This window comes from Leptosomus discolor, chromosome 4 (assembly GCF_034619465.1).
Source record: "Leptosomus discolor isolate bLepDis1 chromosome 4, bLepDis1.hap2, whole genome shotgun sequence".
Lineage (NCBI taxonomy): Eukaryota > Metazoa > Chordata > Aves > Leptosomiformes > Leptosomidae > Leptosomus > Leptosomus discolor.
Genome location: NC_141394.1, coordinates 37,841,643 through 37,859,905, shown reverse-complemented (window position 1 = coordinate 37,859,905; position 18,263 = coordinate 37,841,643). Strand labels below are relative to the sequence as shown.

The window sequence follows — 18,263 nt, the reverse complement described above, 5'->3', positions numbered from 1 at the left end:
ATGCCTCTAGATGGGATAACTTTCCCTCAGGGGCTGTGCGGTGTTACAAAGCATAGGATCCAGTTTCACATCTGTTCTCCAATGAGGAAGCGTTGCCTGGAAGCCATCTAGGTCTCTCTTACATTATGTCTTTTCTCTTGCTGACCAGCCACCAACAGGAAACCGTTCCTTCTAGCCTCTTGCTCTAAAACTTCTAAGGCAAGTGTTGAGCTGCATTGATGGAATTGAACAGTTGGGTTAGACTTTCTTCAGCTTGTTGTCTGATCAGTGTAAATCCCTTTGTGTGCCCCTTTCACCACAACTTCAAGGAATTAGTGAGCAACATTGAAATCCTGAGAGCTGTCAATGTATTTACTGCATTGGAAACAATCATTTTGGTAGTGGGGGGGGAAAAAAAAAAAAAAACAACCCTGCTTACTTTCCAGTACCAAATTCCTGCTTATAAATTTAAAATGCGCTTCTTATGAGTATTCTCTAACACTAACTTTAAATATCCCATTTGTTTTCCTTATTATCTGTGGAAAAGGCTAAGTTAATTCAAGTAAATTCCACACATTTGTTCATGGAATAAATGGAAACATGGGAAACATAGTGAATTATTTGCTTATGAGTTAAATTACCACTGTGAGACGAAGTTTAGAAGTTTTAAATGCTGCTGTAGAAAAGCAGATGTTTAACTTTCAACAGCTGCTGTGTAGCCACCTGCTGTCATCTTTCTGCTTTTCTCTATCCAGTACCTATGAGACTAAAATGAATTGAAAAGTTTTGCTAACTTTCAAGTGTGAGTTATTTCACATAGTGTACCGAGACTACATTAAGTACTTTGGCAGGTTTCCAGAGTCCTTTTCTTTTTCTGTTACGTGGGGTTTTTTTTAATGAACAGAATTTGTTGGTTTTTTTAAAAATGGGTTTGTGCATGGCTGTCTATCGTGCTCTATATCTATCTACATATATATCATATTGCCTGTTTCTCATCTAGAGTCCGTTTTGAGGTCAATAAAGGTAAATGTTTTTTACAGTACCCTTTGCATGTGCCTTCAATGGCTTTGCAATTGTGGAAGCCAGTCCACCTACATTGACACAAACACACAGAGGCACACACACATGGTCCAAACACTTTCATTATTGTTTGTATTGTTTTATTCTTTCTTCAGGTCTCCTGTAATGGCTGGAGGTCTATTTGCCGTTAACCGGAAATGGTTTTGGGAGCTGGGAGGCTATGATCCAGGATTAGAAATATGGGGAGGAGAGCAGTATGAAATCTCCTTTAAGGTAAGTCACCAAGTCACCTTATACATCACTTCCTTACTTGTTTGGCACAAGACTCATGGGATCATGATGCTTTCATTCATACTGTCCAAAATTAACTAAAATTGATTTAGTACAATGCTACTTTTTCCTTTAGGAATTCCCTCTAATTTCACAGAGAATTATGCTATGCTCCAGAAGCCATACAAAAACCACACTGAGTGCAGTTCCCTCTGAAAATGGGATAGATTACCACCATCAAAGAATGAAGCTCTACCTTGTTCCTTCCATCATATCTTCTCCACTTACCTTCTCTTAGATGCTGCATTTACTTCACGCTCCAGTGTTGAGCTCAGCTCAATAAGTCAAGCGATAACTAATCTAGAATAAAAAGAAAATTGCATAATTTTCTGCCTAGATCAACAAGTTTGATCATCTCTGGAGGCAGGCTCCCCTGGAGTCAGCTCAGGGAAATGGGTGGAAATGGAAAGAGAAAGTCATAGGCAGAAGGACCGCTTTCAGTTGCAGCGAACCACTAGATCGGCTCAGCTGCTATAAGATGTTATCTACAGGCCAGCTTTTCAAAATCAGATTATTTTTTTTAATTGCATTTGAATTAGTGGTATGACAAAATATATGGGGAGTTTTCAAGTGCTCAGGTTCTGTACAGCCAGCCACAATATATGCCTATATTCTCTATGTGGACATGTGTATTCAAATCAGTTTCTTGGCTTTTACATGTCAAATTGAAAGTCTTGTTACTTTCCACATATAAAATAGGTATTTGCATTAGTTTGATGAGGACTAATATGTCTTATTTTAAAGACTGAGTTTATCGTGTTCTAGTATACCCAAAAAACTTTACCTCATGGCCTCTACATGTAAAGATTTTCAATGACTTGATAGAATTTCATGACATACATGAATTGATTCAGGTGTATTTGGATAAAGCTTGTAACTGAAATCAGAATTCACATTTAGCTTCAGGATCTTTCCAACCTACTTCCAAACTTCAACAGTGTAAAGCTCAGTAAATAAATGTAATATGTCAGCCATGACTAATGTCGCATATCTTGCTGAATCTGAGTTTCAACAGTGATTAAAACAGAGCTGAGGCCATTCCGTTGAACAAAACATACAGTGTGACCTGACATTGGACTGCCAGGCTGTCTCTACAGCAGTTATCAAAAACAGCAAAATGGTTTGTATTAACTGTGCTACTCTCATGTTTCTCGAAATCCTTTTTATACTCCAGCAAAATAAAACAAGAGTGCAAGGGAAACCTAATAGCTAGACAGGGTATTTAGAATATGTTGATTTACCTTCTGTCCATTTAGATTGTTTCAGAGGCAAATGTAAGTAGTCACTAGGAGCTGTCACAACAGTCTCTGACAGGTCACCCATATTCCTTTTATTCATCATCACAAAGAATATGCTTGTGCTTTCCAGTCTTTGTATAGAAACCATGGTAACAGCACTGGAAATTGAGATACTAGGTTGTCCCAGTGTGTTTTGCTCAAGTGATAGATTTTTTTTTTTTTTTGAGTAGCTGTGTCACACTGGGTCTCATTTCAATCATATCTCCTGATTCATCTCATTAGCATGTACTGACCTTAGGGTCCCTGTCTTTTCTTATTAGTGTTAAAAGAATTAAAAGATACTCTTTAGAAGTGATTGCTGAACAGGAACAACTTTTTTTGGAAGAATTTAACAGATACAAGTTTTAAAAAGAAGGCTGCTGTTTTGTTTCGAATGACAAAGAATAGGGGAAAAATCATGGAGGTGGAAGGGAGAAACAGAAAGGACTGTTATTATGTCTTTATTATATCAGAATTACCAATATCAGTTGGGGAAAAGTTTCTGCTTCAACAGTTTCTGCTGTAGCTATAGATTCAGTCATCTTAAAACTTACTTGAAAAGGACAAGTTAGCCAGACAGTTTAATTTACTGGCTTTATTCACAAAACTTGGGAATGTGGTGGGCTTGTCATCTCTGTTATTCACAATGTCAGTGAAAATGCCAGACAACCAGCCTGGTTCGGTTTCCTCAGCTGCTTGAGTGGGTGTGAAACTAAAGCTTACCTTTTCTTAGTGTCCACGTCTATGGCCTGTGGAAGCATCATAGGATGGGTGCCCTGTGTTGTTGCCATGTCTCACGTTAATGTTATTTTGTTTGGCAAGTGATCATTTGGAGTATCCTGCCTCAATAACATATCTAACCACCAGATAGTTAGCTATTCTTATACATTTCTTCTTTGATTCAACTAATTAAGTGTTTTGTAAAAATGTGACAGGTTTTAACTAAGAAGTTAAAAAAAAAAAAGCCGATTTGAAATGAAATATTTAATTAGAGGACTGTTTTAGGCTGATCCTTAACTTTAGAGACAGACACAGTGTTCGTTTTATGTTCTTCATATACCTTGTTTTTAACTTTGAGATTCGTTTGTACGAAAGCTGCAATAAAAGAGTAAATAAGTAAACCATCTTCTACAGTAAACAGAGACCATGCTGATGACACAACCTTCCTGGTGTCAGACTGGGGATTCTTGTGGTTAATTCAGATACTGTGATGTAGTTATGGAGGGTTGCATGCCAGAGCAAGAGCTGTCATGTGCTCCCTGAAATGAAGTAGCGTCTGGTTCATCTTGAACTAGTTGCCCTGCTCTGTGAGCTGGAGTGAGGAGTGTTTGCAGATCATTTCTGGTCCTCAGTGATGCATTTTAAACGCTATGGATTGACACACTACTGTAACCCTTCTGCTTAACATTTTAACAGTAGGTCCAGGTACTATAGAATTCAGGTAAGCTGTGGCATGTCTTTGAATAGCACCACTAATGTTTTGATGCAAAGGGAGCTTATGGGTACACTCAGGAAGACTTTTCACCAATGTGTGTGTCAAATATGTTTGTGTCCAGGTTCACTGGTGGGAAACATGGAATAATGTTTGAGAAATAGTATATGTTTGCTATTCTCTGGCCTAAGTTTATTTGGAGAAGAATTTCCTAGGTGTGGGGATGAAATTTCATTCCACGGAAACATTCACATATTATATAGGGAAAAGATCACCTAACACTAAAGATCCTATTAAGGAAAAGCATCTTCTCAACCGAAGCCCTCTGCATTACTGTATCAGAGACATCCATAGTCATCCCCACAACTCAAGTTACAGAAGTGTTTGCTACAAAGCAAGTGGGAAGCCATGAGTGCAAAGTGTGGGCTTAGAATCAGAGAAATTGGATCTTTCAGAAAAGTATGATCTGTGCTAGCCAAGACCCAATAAAATAGTTTGTCTGAAGTCCTCTGACTTAAGGAATTATAAGCTTCTTCATCATGAACTTAATATCAACTGCTCTGCTCGCTGTAATCTTCTCTGCACTTTGCAAACCCCAGACAGGCAATGAATTAAAGTCTGGTGCTGGAACACAGGGCCGTCATGCAAGCTCAAAGGAATCACTTATAGTAGCAAAGCCGTATTGCTTTATGAGTTCAAGATGCTAAGACAGAGTTCAAGGACTGATTAAATATTAGATTAGCAGGGCAAGTGGTTGCCTGGGGAGTTGGGCAGCAGTTCCTGACAAGAAGAAGTCGAAACAGACTTAGGAAGGATACTCAGGCTGGAAAGCTTGGAGAGAAATTGTCAATTTTTATGTTTCTCTCTAGCTGTTTTCAGTAGATGTGACCTGGGGTGACAGACAGCAGGCTTCAGTACAGAGCTTGGTCCTAATGAAAAGTCTTTATCGGGGGTGGGGGGAGGAGGGTTGCATTATCTTATTGTACAGGGACAGAAGGTGGGTGGTGTAAGGAAAAATGTGTTTGGAGGGGGGAAGGGTGTTCAATGGAAAAAGAAAAATACTACAGAGAGTGAGTCTGCAGTGAAACTAAATTTACTGCAGTTTCAATTCAATAAGTTTCTCCAGAATACAGTATGCTTTATAAGGTTTCTGTGATGTTTGGAATTGTGCCATAGCAGGAAAGAAAACTTCCTCAAACTGCAGGCATGACTATTCCAGGTTCTGAGTAGTCAGGAACACAGGAGACAGGGTAAAAAAAAAAAAAAAAAAAAAAGCTGCTGCTTTAAAATTTGTTTGACCTTTATTTCCTCTGCTACAAAACCCCAAAATATTTCTCTTTTGTTCTTTACTTGCTTGCTAACATTGCTGCAGAGAACAGCAGCAAGTATAGCACTAGATGCCATGCTGATTAACTGCTGTTTCCAAATCAAAGCACATGCATGCACATTCAATGGATGGTGAGGCAGCACAACCCATGTCTCAAAATATTACTTCTTCATTAAATAGTTTCTTAGATTAATTTTTACATAAGAAATAACGTGCAGCATTTTATTTTTTTGATAGTATAACCTAGGGATCAATTTTTTTAATTGGAAATATGTATGATATCTTGCTGATGATACTGTTCAGCATATGCTAGACTTGTGAAAGCTGGCAAAGCATTGGAACTGACCTGATTAATAACATCTCTTCTCAATAACCAGGGAAGCCACTATTTAGGAAATACTAGATTTAAATCTTTTAGAAAGGCATAGTTTATGTAGTAATCACCAAAATATAAAGTATTGAAACATACTAATTTCCTGTGTTTGCTGAAGATCCTTGTGGTGGGTTGGCCCTGGCTGGACACTAGGTGCTCACCAAAGCTGCTCTATCACTCCCCTCCTGAGCTGGGCATGGGGGGAGAAAATACAGTGAAAGGCTCATGGGTTAAGCTAAGGACTGGGAGATCAGTCAGTAATTACCATCACAGTCAAAACAGACTTGACTTGGGGAAATTTTAATTTATTACCAATCAGATCAGAGAAGGGTAATGAGAAATAAACCCAAATCTTAGAACACCTTCCCCCCACCCCTGCCTTCTTCCCATGCTCAAGTCTGCTCCTGATTTCTCTCCCTCCTCCCCCTGAGTGACGCAGGGGGACAGGGAATGGGGGTTGGGGTTAGTTCATCGCACTGTTGTTTCTGCTGCTCCTTCCTCCTCAGGGGGAGGATTCCGCACACTATTCCCCTGCTCCAGTGTGGGGTCCCTCCCACAGGAGACAATGCTCCACAAACTTCTTCAACATGAGTCCTTCCCACAGGCTACAGTTCTTCACGAACAGCTCCAGCGTGGTCTCCTTCATGGTGTGCAATCCTTCAGGAACAGACTGCTCCAGCATGGGTCCCCCATGGGGTCACAAGTCATGCCAGCAAACCTGCTCCAGCATGGGTTTCCCATGGGGTCACAGCCTCCTTTTGGCATCCACCAGCTCCAGCATGGGGTCCTCCATGGGTTGCAGGCAGATATCTGCTCTACCGTGGACCTCCATGGGCTGCAGGGGCACAGCCTGCCTCACCATGGTCTTCACTGTGGGCTTGTCCTGGTTTCAGCTGGGATAGCGTTAATTTTCTTCCCAGTAGCTGGTACAGTGCTGTGTTTTGGATTTAGTGTGAGAATAATGCTGAAAATATGCCGATGTTTTAGTTGTTGCCGAGTAATGCTTACCCTAAGTTAAATGTTTCTCAGTTTCCCATGCTCTGCCAGTGAGCAGGTGCACAAGGAGCTGGCAGGGACCACGGCCAGGACAGCTGACCTGAACTAGCCAAAGGGATATTCCATGCCACAGAACGTCATGCTCACCATATAAACAAGGGGAGTTGACCGGGTGGGGGGCAGACCAGTGCTTGGGCATCGATCAGTGGGTGGTGAGCAATTGCAATGTGCATCGCTTGTCTTTTCTTGGGTTTTGTTTCTCTCTTTTTGTTATACTCCTTTTCTATTACAATTATTATATTTTATTATTGTTGTTATTATATTTTAGTTTAGTTTAGTTACTAGACTGTTCTTATCTCAACCCACGAGTTTTACTTTTTTTCCAATTCTCCTTCCCATCCCACTGGGAGGGCGGAGGAGTGAGTGAGCAACCGAGTGTGCTTAGTTGCTGGTTGGGGTTAAACCATGACAGGGCTTCAAGGGAATCAACCCTCCAGTGCCTAGAGCACCTCCTCCCCCTCCTCCTTCACTGACTTTGGTGTCTGCAGAGTGGTTGCTCTCACACGTTCTCACTCTTCTCTCCAGCTGCTGTTGCGCAGTAACTTTTACCCCTTCATAAATCCGTTATCACAGAGGCACTACTGCCATCGCTGATGGGCTCGGCCTTGCCAGTGGCGGGTCTGTGTTGGAGCCAGCTGGCATTGGCTGTATAAGACACAGGGGAAGCTTCCAGCAAAAGCCACCTCCGTAGCCCCCCCGCTACCAAAACCTTGCCATGCCAACCCAATACAATTCTTTACATTGGATGTTCCTTCGGCATCGTAAATCATACCTTAACAAAAATGCTAATGGCAATACCCTAGCCTCTTTGAAGCCTGTCACCTGTATCTAGAGTTGTTTTATCCTTATCCATGCTGACACATCTTCCAGATTCTCTTCATCCCTGTTTTCCAACACACATCTGCAAGTTCATTAATCCCTTTCTTTATCGTCATTATCATCATCATTATTAATTCCCTCCACTGCTGTCAATCTTGGCAGGAGGTAGGGAGTGAGGGAGCATTACCACTTGTCAATGCAGTTGTAGTCTATATGAAGAACTGACAAACATGGAATAGTGCCACTTTTCTCAGCATTTTAGGGATGCCGGTGAGTATTGTTGAAATACCCACAGTTATCAGCTCCCGGTTTACAGTTTTAATATCCCTGACAGGAAATCTCACTGTTCCACAAGTATCTGGTTTTGCTGTTTGTGAACTCATTGACTGCAGATTTGCAGTCGGTGATCCTGTTTTTCAATTTTTTTCTTGAATTTAGTGGAACATTCTCACTACATGGAAAAATTCACGGGAAAGCATTCTTCTTTCTCCTTTTCTACAACTGCTAAATCTGTTCTTTTGGCTTATATTTCAGGAAGAGTGACTGAAAAATGCCATGAAGTTTTTATATTCTTATTTTCTACAACTTTTTCAGCCCCATTGTGGTAATACATTTCTCCTGTTTGTAGTCTGTCCCTCTTGTGCAATGCCGAGAGCACCAAGCTGACAGCTTTGCATGACATACTTTATATTCCTCTTCCAGCATTTTACTGGTTTTTGTTTTTCCCATCCGTTTTGGTGTCTCTCACTGTTGTCTGTCTTGTTACTGACTCTCAGCAGCAGTATATTTCCCAATTAGTTTTGAAGCTTGATCCAAAATCCATTCAGATTCCCCTCAATCTTTTACATAATTTGCTGCATGTTTATGTTCCTGTTCCACAGCAACACATCCTCCACTGCTCAAAAATCATGAGTCTCTTACTGCAGTAATTATGATTACAGTGTAGCATATGGATTGGAGCCTCATTCTCGTGTGCACAGTATTTACATTTTCCAGATAGTCCCCAGGCTGGATCACTCAGAAACTAGCGTGAAAAAACTAGAGGTTTTTTTTCACTCAGGGAAAAAAAAAACACAAGAGCAAGCAGGATTCAATTTTAAAGACAAAGAAGTGATGTAAAAAAAGGGTGATTCACCCAAAATCACACAAGACTTGTAGAACAGAGCCAAAAAATGCATCTGTGACATCTAAGCTCCAGTCAGGAATAAAGCCACGTAGCCACAGCTTAATCTCTTTTAAAGCTTGTGTTAATGTCTGTCTTTTGCTTTCAACCATCCCTATAAAGTGTTTTGCAACATTCTGTTGGAAGGAGCTATATAAAGATAAATTATTGTATAGTATATAGTTGACACATAAACTATTCTTCTTCTGATCTTTCTAAGCTGAAATTGCATTGTTTTGGTTTCGTCTTTGTTTTTTATACATCAGCTGCAGACCAGATTCATTGCGTTTGTAAGAAGCAGACATTAGCGATCTTGAGAGTTTCATTGCTTGCTTTTTAGATAAACAGAGAGGCATCAGTGTTGTGATATCGTTCTCCCAAATGCCCCACGCCACCTGAATTCCTTTCATGGTACACTGGGAGTCTGTAATATTTAACACAGAAGTCATTCTCCAGTTTCTTGCATTTAGCGCATGTGACATAAAAATGCACATTTTAAAGACAAAGTTGCCAGAGTTGATCTTCCCAGGAAAACATAAAAAAAGCTTTTAAAATCATTCTGAAGCTGAAAGATAAACAGGAACAGCTGCTAAATGTCTTTCAAGGCAGCCCAAGTTTCATTTCAATTACCCTGCACAGCACACCTCAGGTGCAGCACAGCATTTTCAAGTTCTATACCTATCAAATATAAACCCAACACAAAGTGGTTTTTCCTCCCACTTGTTATTTCCTCAGCACATCTGACAGCCTTTTTTTCTAATTCCTTTTCTTTTCTTGATTTTTTTTCTACTGATATCCTACTGCTTTAGAGGAAATGCAATATATGTATACTTTAGCTCTCATTGTCTGAGTTAAAGTAACACTGGCCTATATACATGTATTTCTGCTTTCTTAACTTTTAAATTTGTTCTATGGATGACCTTTCTCTGAGTCAAGCTGCTATGCTGTGCACTCTTAAAAGACTAAGAAACCTTGATTAATCACAGTAATATCTTGTCTAGTCTTTGAAATAATACCATAATTTAAAAAGCAAGAACAAATAGTAATATAGGTCTGCACTTTCATTGATGCAATGGGTTGTTTGAAGACAGCCACAGAGAGGAGGTTCCTGCTAAGAAACGTACAAGTGATGTAACATACAAAGAAAGTATAATAAAAAGGCTAATAACATTTGTTGCTTTAACAATGGCATTACTGGACTTATTTTAACACAACATTTTTATGATTTATTTTAATATGTTTATAAACGTGTTTTCCAGTGAATTTAGGTGAAATGGGATTAAAAAGGTGAGGGCTTCAAGGTTTTCTTTAAGAAGCAAATTTTACAAAATGTTTTTGAAAAGAAAATAATGATCACGTCTACATGGCATTGCAAGACTGCTCTGGGTTATAATGAACTGTTTTGGCATGGAGGCAGAGCATTCAAATCTCTGTTTCCAACCCACCCATAAATTTCCTCCTCTAGGAGACCAGACAGGATATCCTCACCACAGAAATAGGCACTGAAATACTCTTGATTCTACATGCTTCCATTTGGCAGAGTGATGCCCAGGACAGCTGCCTTTATTACCCTGTGCCACTAGCCTGCAAAATTTGTCTCCTCTTCTGAGATGCTAGCATGCCCCAGAAGCACCTGCCCAGAGTTCCTATGCCTCAGTTAGCTCTTTGATGGGAGGTGGTAGGTAGCAGCTTCGTGAGTAGCTCTCAGCTGTACCTGACTGCACAAGGGTGACCTTGGAATTTCAGGACAAAGCCAAGTGCGTGATCTTGCCCCACTTTTGGTGGTTTCAAACCTTCCTTAAACATTTACTCTAGTGTATTTTGATTTGTTCTGCAATGAGGTGTAGATCCTCAAACATTTCATTACCGGGTCTCAGCTTGATGCCATTGCTAACAGCTAAGGAACTATAAGGGCTAATACACAAATGACCCATAAGAAGCAGCTTCCTAAATCACTTCGCAACTCAAGCCTTCACTCTAACCCCAGTTTTCTCTGTTCACAGTGTGAACAGCACCATCAGACTCAGGGGCTGAATTCCAGCGTGCTACCTTCAGCAAGTGCTTGAAGTCACACTCAAGCATTAAGTTATCCCATATTGAAGTGTTTATCATTTGTGTGTTCAGATTACTAAAATTTAGTCCCAAACTCACAGCCACAGTGCCAGGACCACGCAAATACCCACCCAACACAAACGGGCAAGCAAAGCGAAAGAGGCCAACCTCTTGCCCATTTTCACTATTGTTTTAAATGAATGGAATTAATCAGGGGTTTTTCCTGTGATTTTAAAAAGCCAGCAGCTACAGCCAGCTGGTGGGCAGGACAAGAGAGACAGAATAAGAAATGTATGGTAAAAAAAGCGTAGAGATGCACATTATTCTCTGCAGGCTTCATGCAGAATGTCAAGTATTTGTGATCATATCATATTGTCCAATACCTTTTTTTAAGGGTCTGGTTACTGTTGTTTTAATTCAGAGTGTGTCAACTTTCGGATTAATTCCTTTCTGTATGGAAATTGTTGGTGAAACTTTCAATTGTCTATGTTCTTCTCTGCTTTAGCCTAAGTTACAAACTTAATTCATGCTGTTTGCTCCAGAGTGCATCAAATATAGATAAAATTCCTTTGTGCATGTAATGCATGGACCTAAATTCTCATCCAGATTCATGGAGATAATTCATGAAGCATCTTTATGCATGTCCATGTGTACAGAGACATGGAAAGGACAAACCCTCTTTCTTTCTCAGCTTTGGTGTGGTTTTCTTTTAAATTGTGTGGGAGGGTGTTGGGTTGTTTTTTGTTTTCAGTCTAAAGGCTGAAAGCTGAGACCTCAAGTGTCTCTTAGGTGGAATAACAGCCATTCTGTTCTAAATTTGTGGGGAACAAAAAATTGTTTAGCCAGGATTAGGAAATCTTTTTTATAATACCGATGTTTTCATTCTAGATTAATTTTAAACTCTTGCTGTGTGGTTGCTTTTAGGATACTTAGAGTTCTGCTTGGGTTTTGTGGTGGTTTTGTTGTTGTTTTCCATTTCCCTGATTTGCAGAGGCAAATTGCCTTTTTTTTTTTTTTTTTTTTTTTTGGAAATCAGAAATTTATGGAAGTGGTCAGTATGCTACATAAGTCATCTAATAGCCATGTTGAAGTCTGGTGGCTCTGCATTGCCAGAGCATAGAAAAACATGCCCATAGGTTGGCATGATTGCCTGCCATAGTTCCTCTGACGTAGCACACAGCCTTGTTCTCACATACACTTGGTAAAACCTAGTCATGCTAGGTAAAGTATTATGAAGAACTCCTTGCTTGATGCCCATCAGAACACAGTTTGATTTTTCAGGCTATGAAGTACTTGCAGGTCCCATCAGTTTTGACTGAATTTTGGTTGCTCAGACCTGAAGCATAAAACCTGTGTACTCCAGATGGTTCCATCCATTTCAGTGTTAAAGTATTAATGATGAAACGTAGCAGCATGCTCTTCTTCCTCTGCTTACATAAATTCGATCAGAAGGAAAGTGATTTTTGTTCCTTTTCTTTATAAAATGAAGAGCATCTTAATATTTGAGCTCTGTATTCACTATTCAAAATACAAGCCAGGTGTTTTGGAAAAAAAAAAAATACTTCCCATTGATCCTGTGTGTTTTAAACAACAGACACAATATCTTGGTTATGCTGCAGGAGGGCCATTGGTAGATATTATAAATTTCTTTTATGATTTTATTTTGAACATACCCTGCCTTTGCAAAGTGAGATTCCAGGTAGGAGAGTCTTCCATGTTTACCTAATCTCAGCTATCAGCATGCCAAGAAGGCCACCACTATGAATGTGGGAGGGGTCAGTACAGAACAATGTGTTGTTTTCACAAACAAATTACTTAAAATGCCTTTTTTGCCCCATTTGTTTCCAGGAATCATTCTTTCACTTGCTTTCTGTCTCCTTGCCAGGTGTGGATGTGCGGAGGTGGCATGTTTGACGTTCCATGCTCTCGAGTTGGGCATATCTACAGGAAGTACGTCCCATATAAAGTCCCTTCTGGAACAAGCCTAGCACGGGTGAGTAATTGGGTCTTGCTGTTTTTCATTTTCATCTCTCATCAGTCTCTTCATTGCCTGTGAACTAGTTTCCAGTAAATCATTAAAATGGAAAATGAATGTTTCTTTATTTTTCTGAAATGAGATGTGCAATTGCTGCACTTATGCTGCCTTCCAGAGATAAGATTGCCAGGAATAAAATGGAAGTTTAAAAATACAGGGTTGGACGCCTCAGCACAGAAGCCCATCTCATGCTGATTCAAAAGAACCTAGGAATAACCTAAGGCTTGCGTTTCTCAAATTGCACAGCATTGTCAGTCATAGTTTTTAGAAGCAGGACCAATTTGAATGCACATTTTCTTATCAGAGTCTCCTGGAAGGGATGTTTTCTGAGGCAAAAGGACTGAGGAACAATGATTTGAGCGACTGTTTAATTATTGTGTAAAACCTGGTTGTGGAATACAGCCAGCTTGGAGCCATGTGAGTGAGAAATTACAAGACCTCTAGACATTTCTCAAAGACTACTGAAGACATCCATATCCATGAGGGGCTTTTTGCTTAAGAGAAAATGTTCTGTAACTTTCTGGAGATGTTCACAGCATGTCAAAAGATGGGAGACAAAGGGCACAGATGTAGCTTGCAGGCAGGTACTAGTATTTATTCATGCTTGAGTTTAATCTTTTCTGTTTTAGAGGATTTTCTTTTTTAATAAAATGGCATTAATATTAAATTCTGCATATTGCCATAGGGTAGTATTTTATGAATCATATTTTTCTTAATAATGAAAATGTGGCATGAATAAAAGAATAAATTTCTTGCTTTAAAGGGGAAGTATTCTTGGTTTCAGCACCACGGGACAAGGCTTCTGTAGTAGCTGCAGCAGAGGAAAGAGGCTGCCTGTGCTGCCTGCCTGACAGCTGGCTAGGCAGAGAGGATTTGCCTTAAAAGAGCATCAGTGCAGACAGAGCAACACACAATACAGTAATGGGATTAGTGGTGGTGAAAAAAACTGTACTGAAAAACTTGTGAGATGAAGATCTTCCCCCAATATAGCTCTGAGTAGTGTCAGAGTTTCCCCATCCAGATTTTTTCACTGGCTGAAATAAAATGCTTCTGTTGTGGTAAACCCTGCAAAAATCACATGCAACTTCAAATTACAAATCCTAACCTCAGCCTCTGGTTTTCTCAAAGTATCTCATTAGAAAACATGCTGTCTTGTGCATTACCTGTAGGAGCAAAATACAATCCTTGCTATTTGGACTAATAGCTTCTTGTACAGTTCAACACTTAACTAGCTTTCATGGAGGCACTGTGAGTGCTTAGAGCCTTCAGGTAGCCACAGCCTGCAGCCTCCCTGTACTATTTATTTTAGCTTGTTTTCAATAAATCATTTGTGAAATTTTCCCGAAAAACATTCCCAGTTATAAAAATTAAATCTGTGCCGATGCACAGACTGACTGTCCTGTATTTTGTGGGAAAAGATCTAGTGTGCTGATAGGGTGCATCTTATCCTTCCCATTCAATTAATGGATAGCTGCTTTTGCATTGTGGGGGTCCAAAACATGATGCTTAGGTAAACTTCTGGCAGATGTTTATCACTGAAAGAAAATTTGAATTCTCAGTTCCCAGCTTGTTTTCAAACATTCTAAACCAAAACATTGATGTTGGGATACACTGCATCAAGGCTGCCAAGAGCACAAATCTTTTGTATGTTTTAGTGTTTGGGGCTATCTCGGTAGCTAGCCAAGGAAGAGAGGTTGGTCCCTGACCCATTAAATTGTGTGTAGTTGTAAGCCTAAAATTTTTGTCTCATCTAAGCCAGAAAAGGAAAAGCAAGGACATATTCATGTTCAGTTTGTCCAGCCCCTTGATACAGACCACTTGGGTTCCAACTACTGCCCCAAATGGAGCTGTAAGCCAAAATAATACTAGGGGAGTATGCACAGGACTGGCCTGGATATTTCAGCTATCTTCGCATTATCCTCCAAATACCGTATTACGTCCTCCAAAGATTATAGTCTAGCACTTATGAGTATTTTATCTAAAACTTCCCTGTAGTTCAAGAATATAATGAGTAACACACTCAAGAAGTATTATCCCTGCTGCCAAAAGCAATACATTTCACTACTAAGTAGTTTCCACAAAGCTTTTTACTAAATTCTTTTCCATCTTCTGCTATTTAAACAAGGCTGCTGGAGATGCAGTTCACAAAGGAATGAGCTCTAGGAAACCCAACTGTGATTATAGAAATGATTGCAAGAGCCTCTTCATTAATCAAGAGAGATTTTCGCCTTCTGCAGACACTCTGTTAAAGAATGACAGACTTTCCCATCGTGTCCCACAGCACCAGAACAAGGGATATGAGGAATGGAGTTAGGAAGAGGACAGATCTTCTAGACAAATTCAGGCATAGCTCAGATCATGCCATGGGTTTCCTTTCAAGCTGTTTCAGCTTATGTTTGCCCTTAACAAATAATGTTTAAAGTGACCGTATTACCTTCCCTTGGGTAGATAATGGGATTTCACCTCTCTATGTCTTTTAGCAGCAAGTTTCAACACACGGTTTCACCGAGCTATGTAACACCTCACCAGTCTGGATAGCTTTTTAAGAGCTGTGACCCAGCATGAGGATCATATATGCTTTATTAAATGAGAGACTTGTTGAAAACTCTATTCTGCCTCCCCATCACTAAATAACTGTTAGTGTACCACACACAACAGTATGTATCGTGACATCAATTTTCTGTGTGCTTTTTATCATATTTCTTACCTTCTTGTCACTCAACACCTGCGAGGCCTACATGCATGTTTTGCTGACACATACCCCATAAATTGAAAAGCATCCACGTATGAAACGCTGTGTCAGTAAAACTGTTTGGTGGTACAGAACAAAAGTAAAGCAAGCTGTAAACATGTGTAGTAGATTTGTAAAACAGACTGTGACAACCAAACTCAGATAAAAAAGCTGAATATTTTTGTCTGGAGATGTCTTAAGATGTTTCTGTTTGCCAGATGCCATCAGCGTGCAATTTACAGGTAATTGCACATAAAGAAAGATTAATGAGCATGCAGATGTCTGCACTGATTCCACCTTATGATGTGGAAGCACCACATAATTATTCATTCATTCCAAACCTGTCAACCTCTGTACAAAACTGCAGTGACTAATAACTAATTTTGCCTGTTTGTCTTAGATAAGACATATATAGAACATGAACCCCCAAATCTTAAAGTCTTATGCAAGATATTGCCCTATTAAAAACTTCTGAATTGTTTTACTAGATTATTTTAGTTGCTTTGTGGCATTTTTGACTGTTGCTTAATTTTTAACAACTCTAGCTAAGCCGTTTGCTTTTAGCCAGTGACCTATGAAATTAGACTTTAAGATATTATTAGTGTCTTCTTGTAGGTGTATCTTAGTTTATTATTTATTTTATTTAGTGTCCTATCGGGGGCGGGGGGGGGGGGGAGCGTTTCTATTTGTGGTTGTATGAAAGCCATAGTAAATTTATCAATAAAAGTTCAGTGTTCCATAGGATATACAGAGATGAACTCAGAATTTCAAAATATATCTACGGAAATTTTTTTCGTTTGCAGGTATTTTACACAGCATTTTAGCATTAACTACAGAACATTAGAGCATTAGGCCTTTCTGAAGGCAAGAGCAATCTCACTGAAGTTCAAGTTTGGATGCTAACCCAGCAGGATGGTGAATCCTAACCTTAGGCTGAATTCCTCCCTGCACACAAGGACATGGGATCCCAGAGCACAGTGATCCTCTGACCCAGCAGGCACAAGCACGATGACATTTGCTTCATTACACTGTGTCACTGAATTGGAACTTGCACGAGTTTGGGTTCAGGAATTCAGCTGATGAAGGTGGGTTCAGATTCCCACCTGAACCATTTGCTCAGCCTTGTCATGTGGCTTTGAAAGGGCTTTTCACAGAAAAGTGCTGTAGCTATGTCATCGGGTGCTGTGACGACGACTGCATTTTTAATAGAGCTTCTATTAATATTATTGTTTGTGGTTGGTTTTTTCCCAGCTGCAAATAATGTTAGGGGTCTTCTTAAAGCAGCCCATGAACATTTTCTTTTCAGTTTCCAGGGGAGTTAAAGAGCTAAGGAGAATTAGTTAGGTAGCAGCTATGTTTTCTCATGACTGGAGTGCAAACCGATAGATGTGGCATGCTGTTACGGGAGCACTGCTAGCTTTTTTGTGATGACCTCTGTAGCACAAAAGACTGTAGCACAAAGTCAGTTATGATTCAGCAGTCACAGTAAGCAGCTGAAACATCAGCTTAGAATAAGCAAAATATTTAGGAATCAAGCAAGAATCACTTTCTTGCAACAGCACAGCTATAATATATGATAATAATGATGATTATACAATACAGCTTTTAAGTTTCCTTTCTAACTTTTTTAACAGATTTATAAATTCATCACTAAAATTAATTAAACCAAGATCTCAGAGCACTTATCAAAGAAAATCTTCAAATTAATATCTTCTAATCCTTGAATACAAGAAAGTCAAAGCAATTTTTTTAAATTCTAGGTTTTTTTCTATTTTCTCCAATCTGAACAGAAGTTTTGCTTTTAAGATAATAAACACAACAGGACAGGCATCTTAGCCATACAAAAGGAATACAAAGAAGATGGAGAACTAGATGTTTCTGGACAATAACAAGATCGAAGTGGTGGTAGCTACTTTCTAGGATTCATTCCATAGGCAGGCACTGGAACTCAAGTTACGTGGCTAAAGAAACCTATTTTGCATCAAACTCCTGAACTCTCTTCCAGGCTTAGCTGCAGGGGTGGGCGGTGGTCTATATGCGCCTACAGAGTATGTGTCTGTACAGCGAGCATGGCCAGCAAGTAAGCGGAGGTGGTGTTACGCTGCCACTCTGCTTTCTGCAGCTGCCCTACAGCCAGCCTGCAGAGACCTGCAGCCGAAGAGCTGGGGGCAGGCAGCATCCTCACAGAGACCAGGCCTGTCCCTGCCCTCCAAGCCCCTCAGGCTGGCCTCAAGTGAGCCGGTGAGCAGAAATGTAGCCTTAGTCAGTGGGCTGTTTTTTTTGGCTTTTTATCGCTTTTTTCCAATGTGTAGATCTCAACATTTTTCGAGGTGGAGATGCCAACCTTTATAGAGAGAATAAAATCCTGGCTGCTTCCAGGTGATGTCTGTGGAATTTCAGTTCTAGGTGTTGCAGAATACAGGCTGAGAATAAATAGTCTCTTGCTTCTCTGCCAGCTGTGCTAACTCTCACAAGAGTTGTTTATATACAGCACCAGCTTTGTCACATAGTTAGCATACTGTCTTCCATGGAGATGCATTTCTTTTATGCCTGCAGACATGTCTTTATTTGCCTGGGGTTTTTTTACACAAATACAAACTATTGCTGGACTGAAACCCAGTTAAGTTCTAAACACAGTTAAGTGTAAAGGGCCAAAATAAGATACCCAGG

General features: G+C 39.9%; 1 protein-coding gene across 1 annotated transcript in view; it reads left to right on the top strand.

The window, feature by feature from the left end:
• Positions 1–18,263, top strand: part of GALNTL6 (polypeptide N-acetylgalactosaminyltransferase like 6) — a 477,188-nt gene that overhangs the window by 427,620 nt on the left and 31,305 nt on the right. Inside the window, exons 7-8 of the mRNA XM_086464318.1 lie at positions 1,155–1,272; positions 12,713–12,820. Of these exons, the coding sequence (XP_086320444.1) occupies positions 1,155–1,272; positions 12,713–12,820 (226 nt within the window). The remainder of the gene's footprint in view (positions 1–1,154; positions 1,273–12,712; positions 12,821–18,263) is intronic.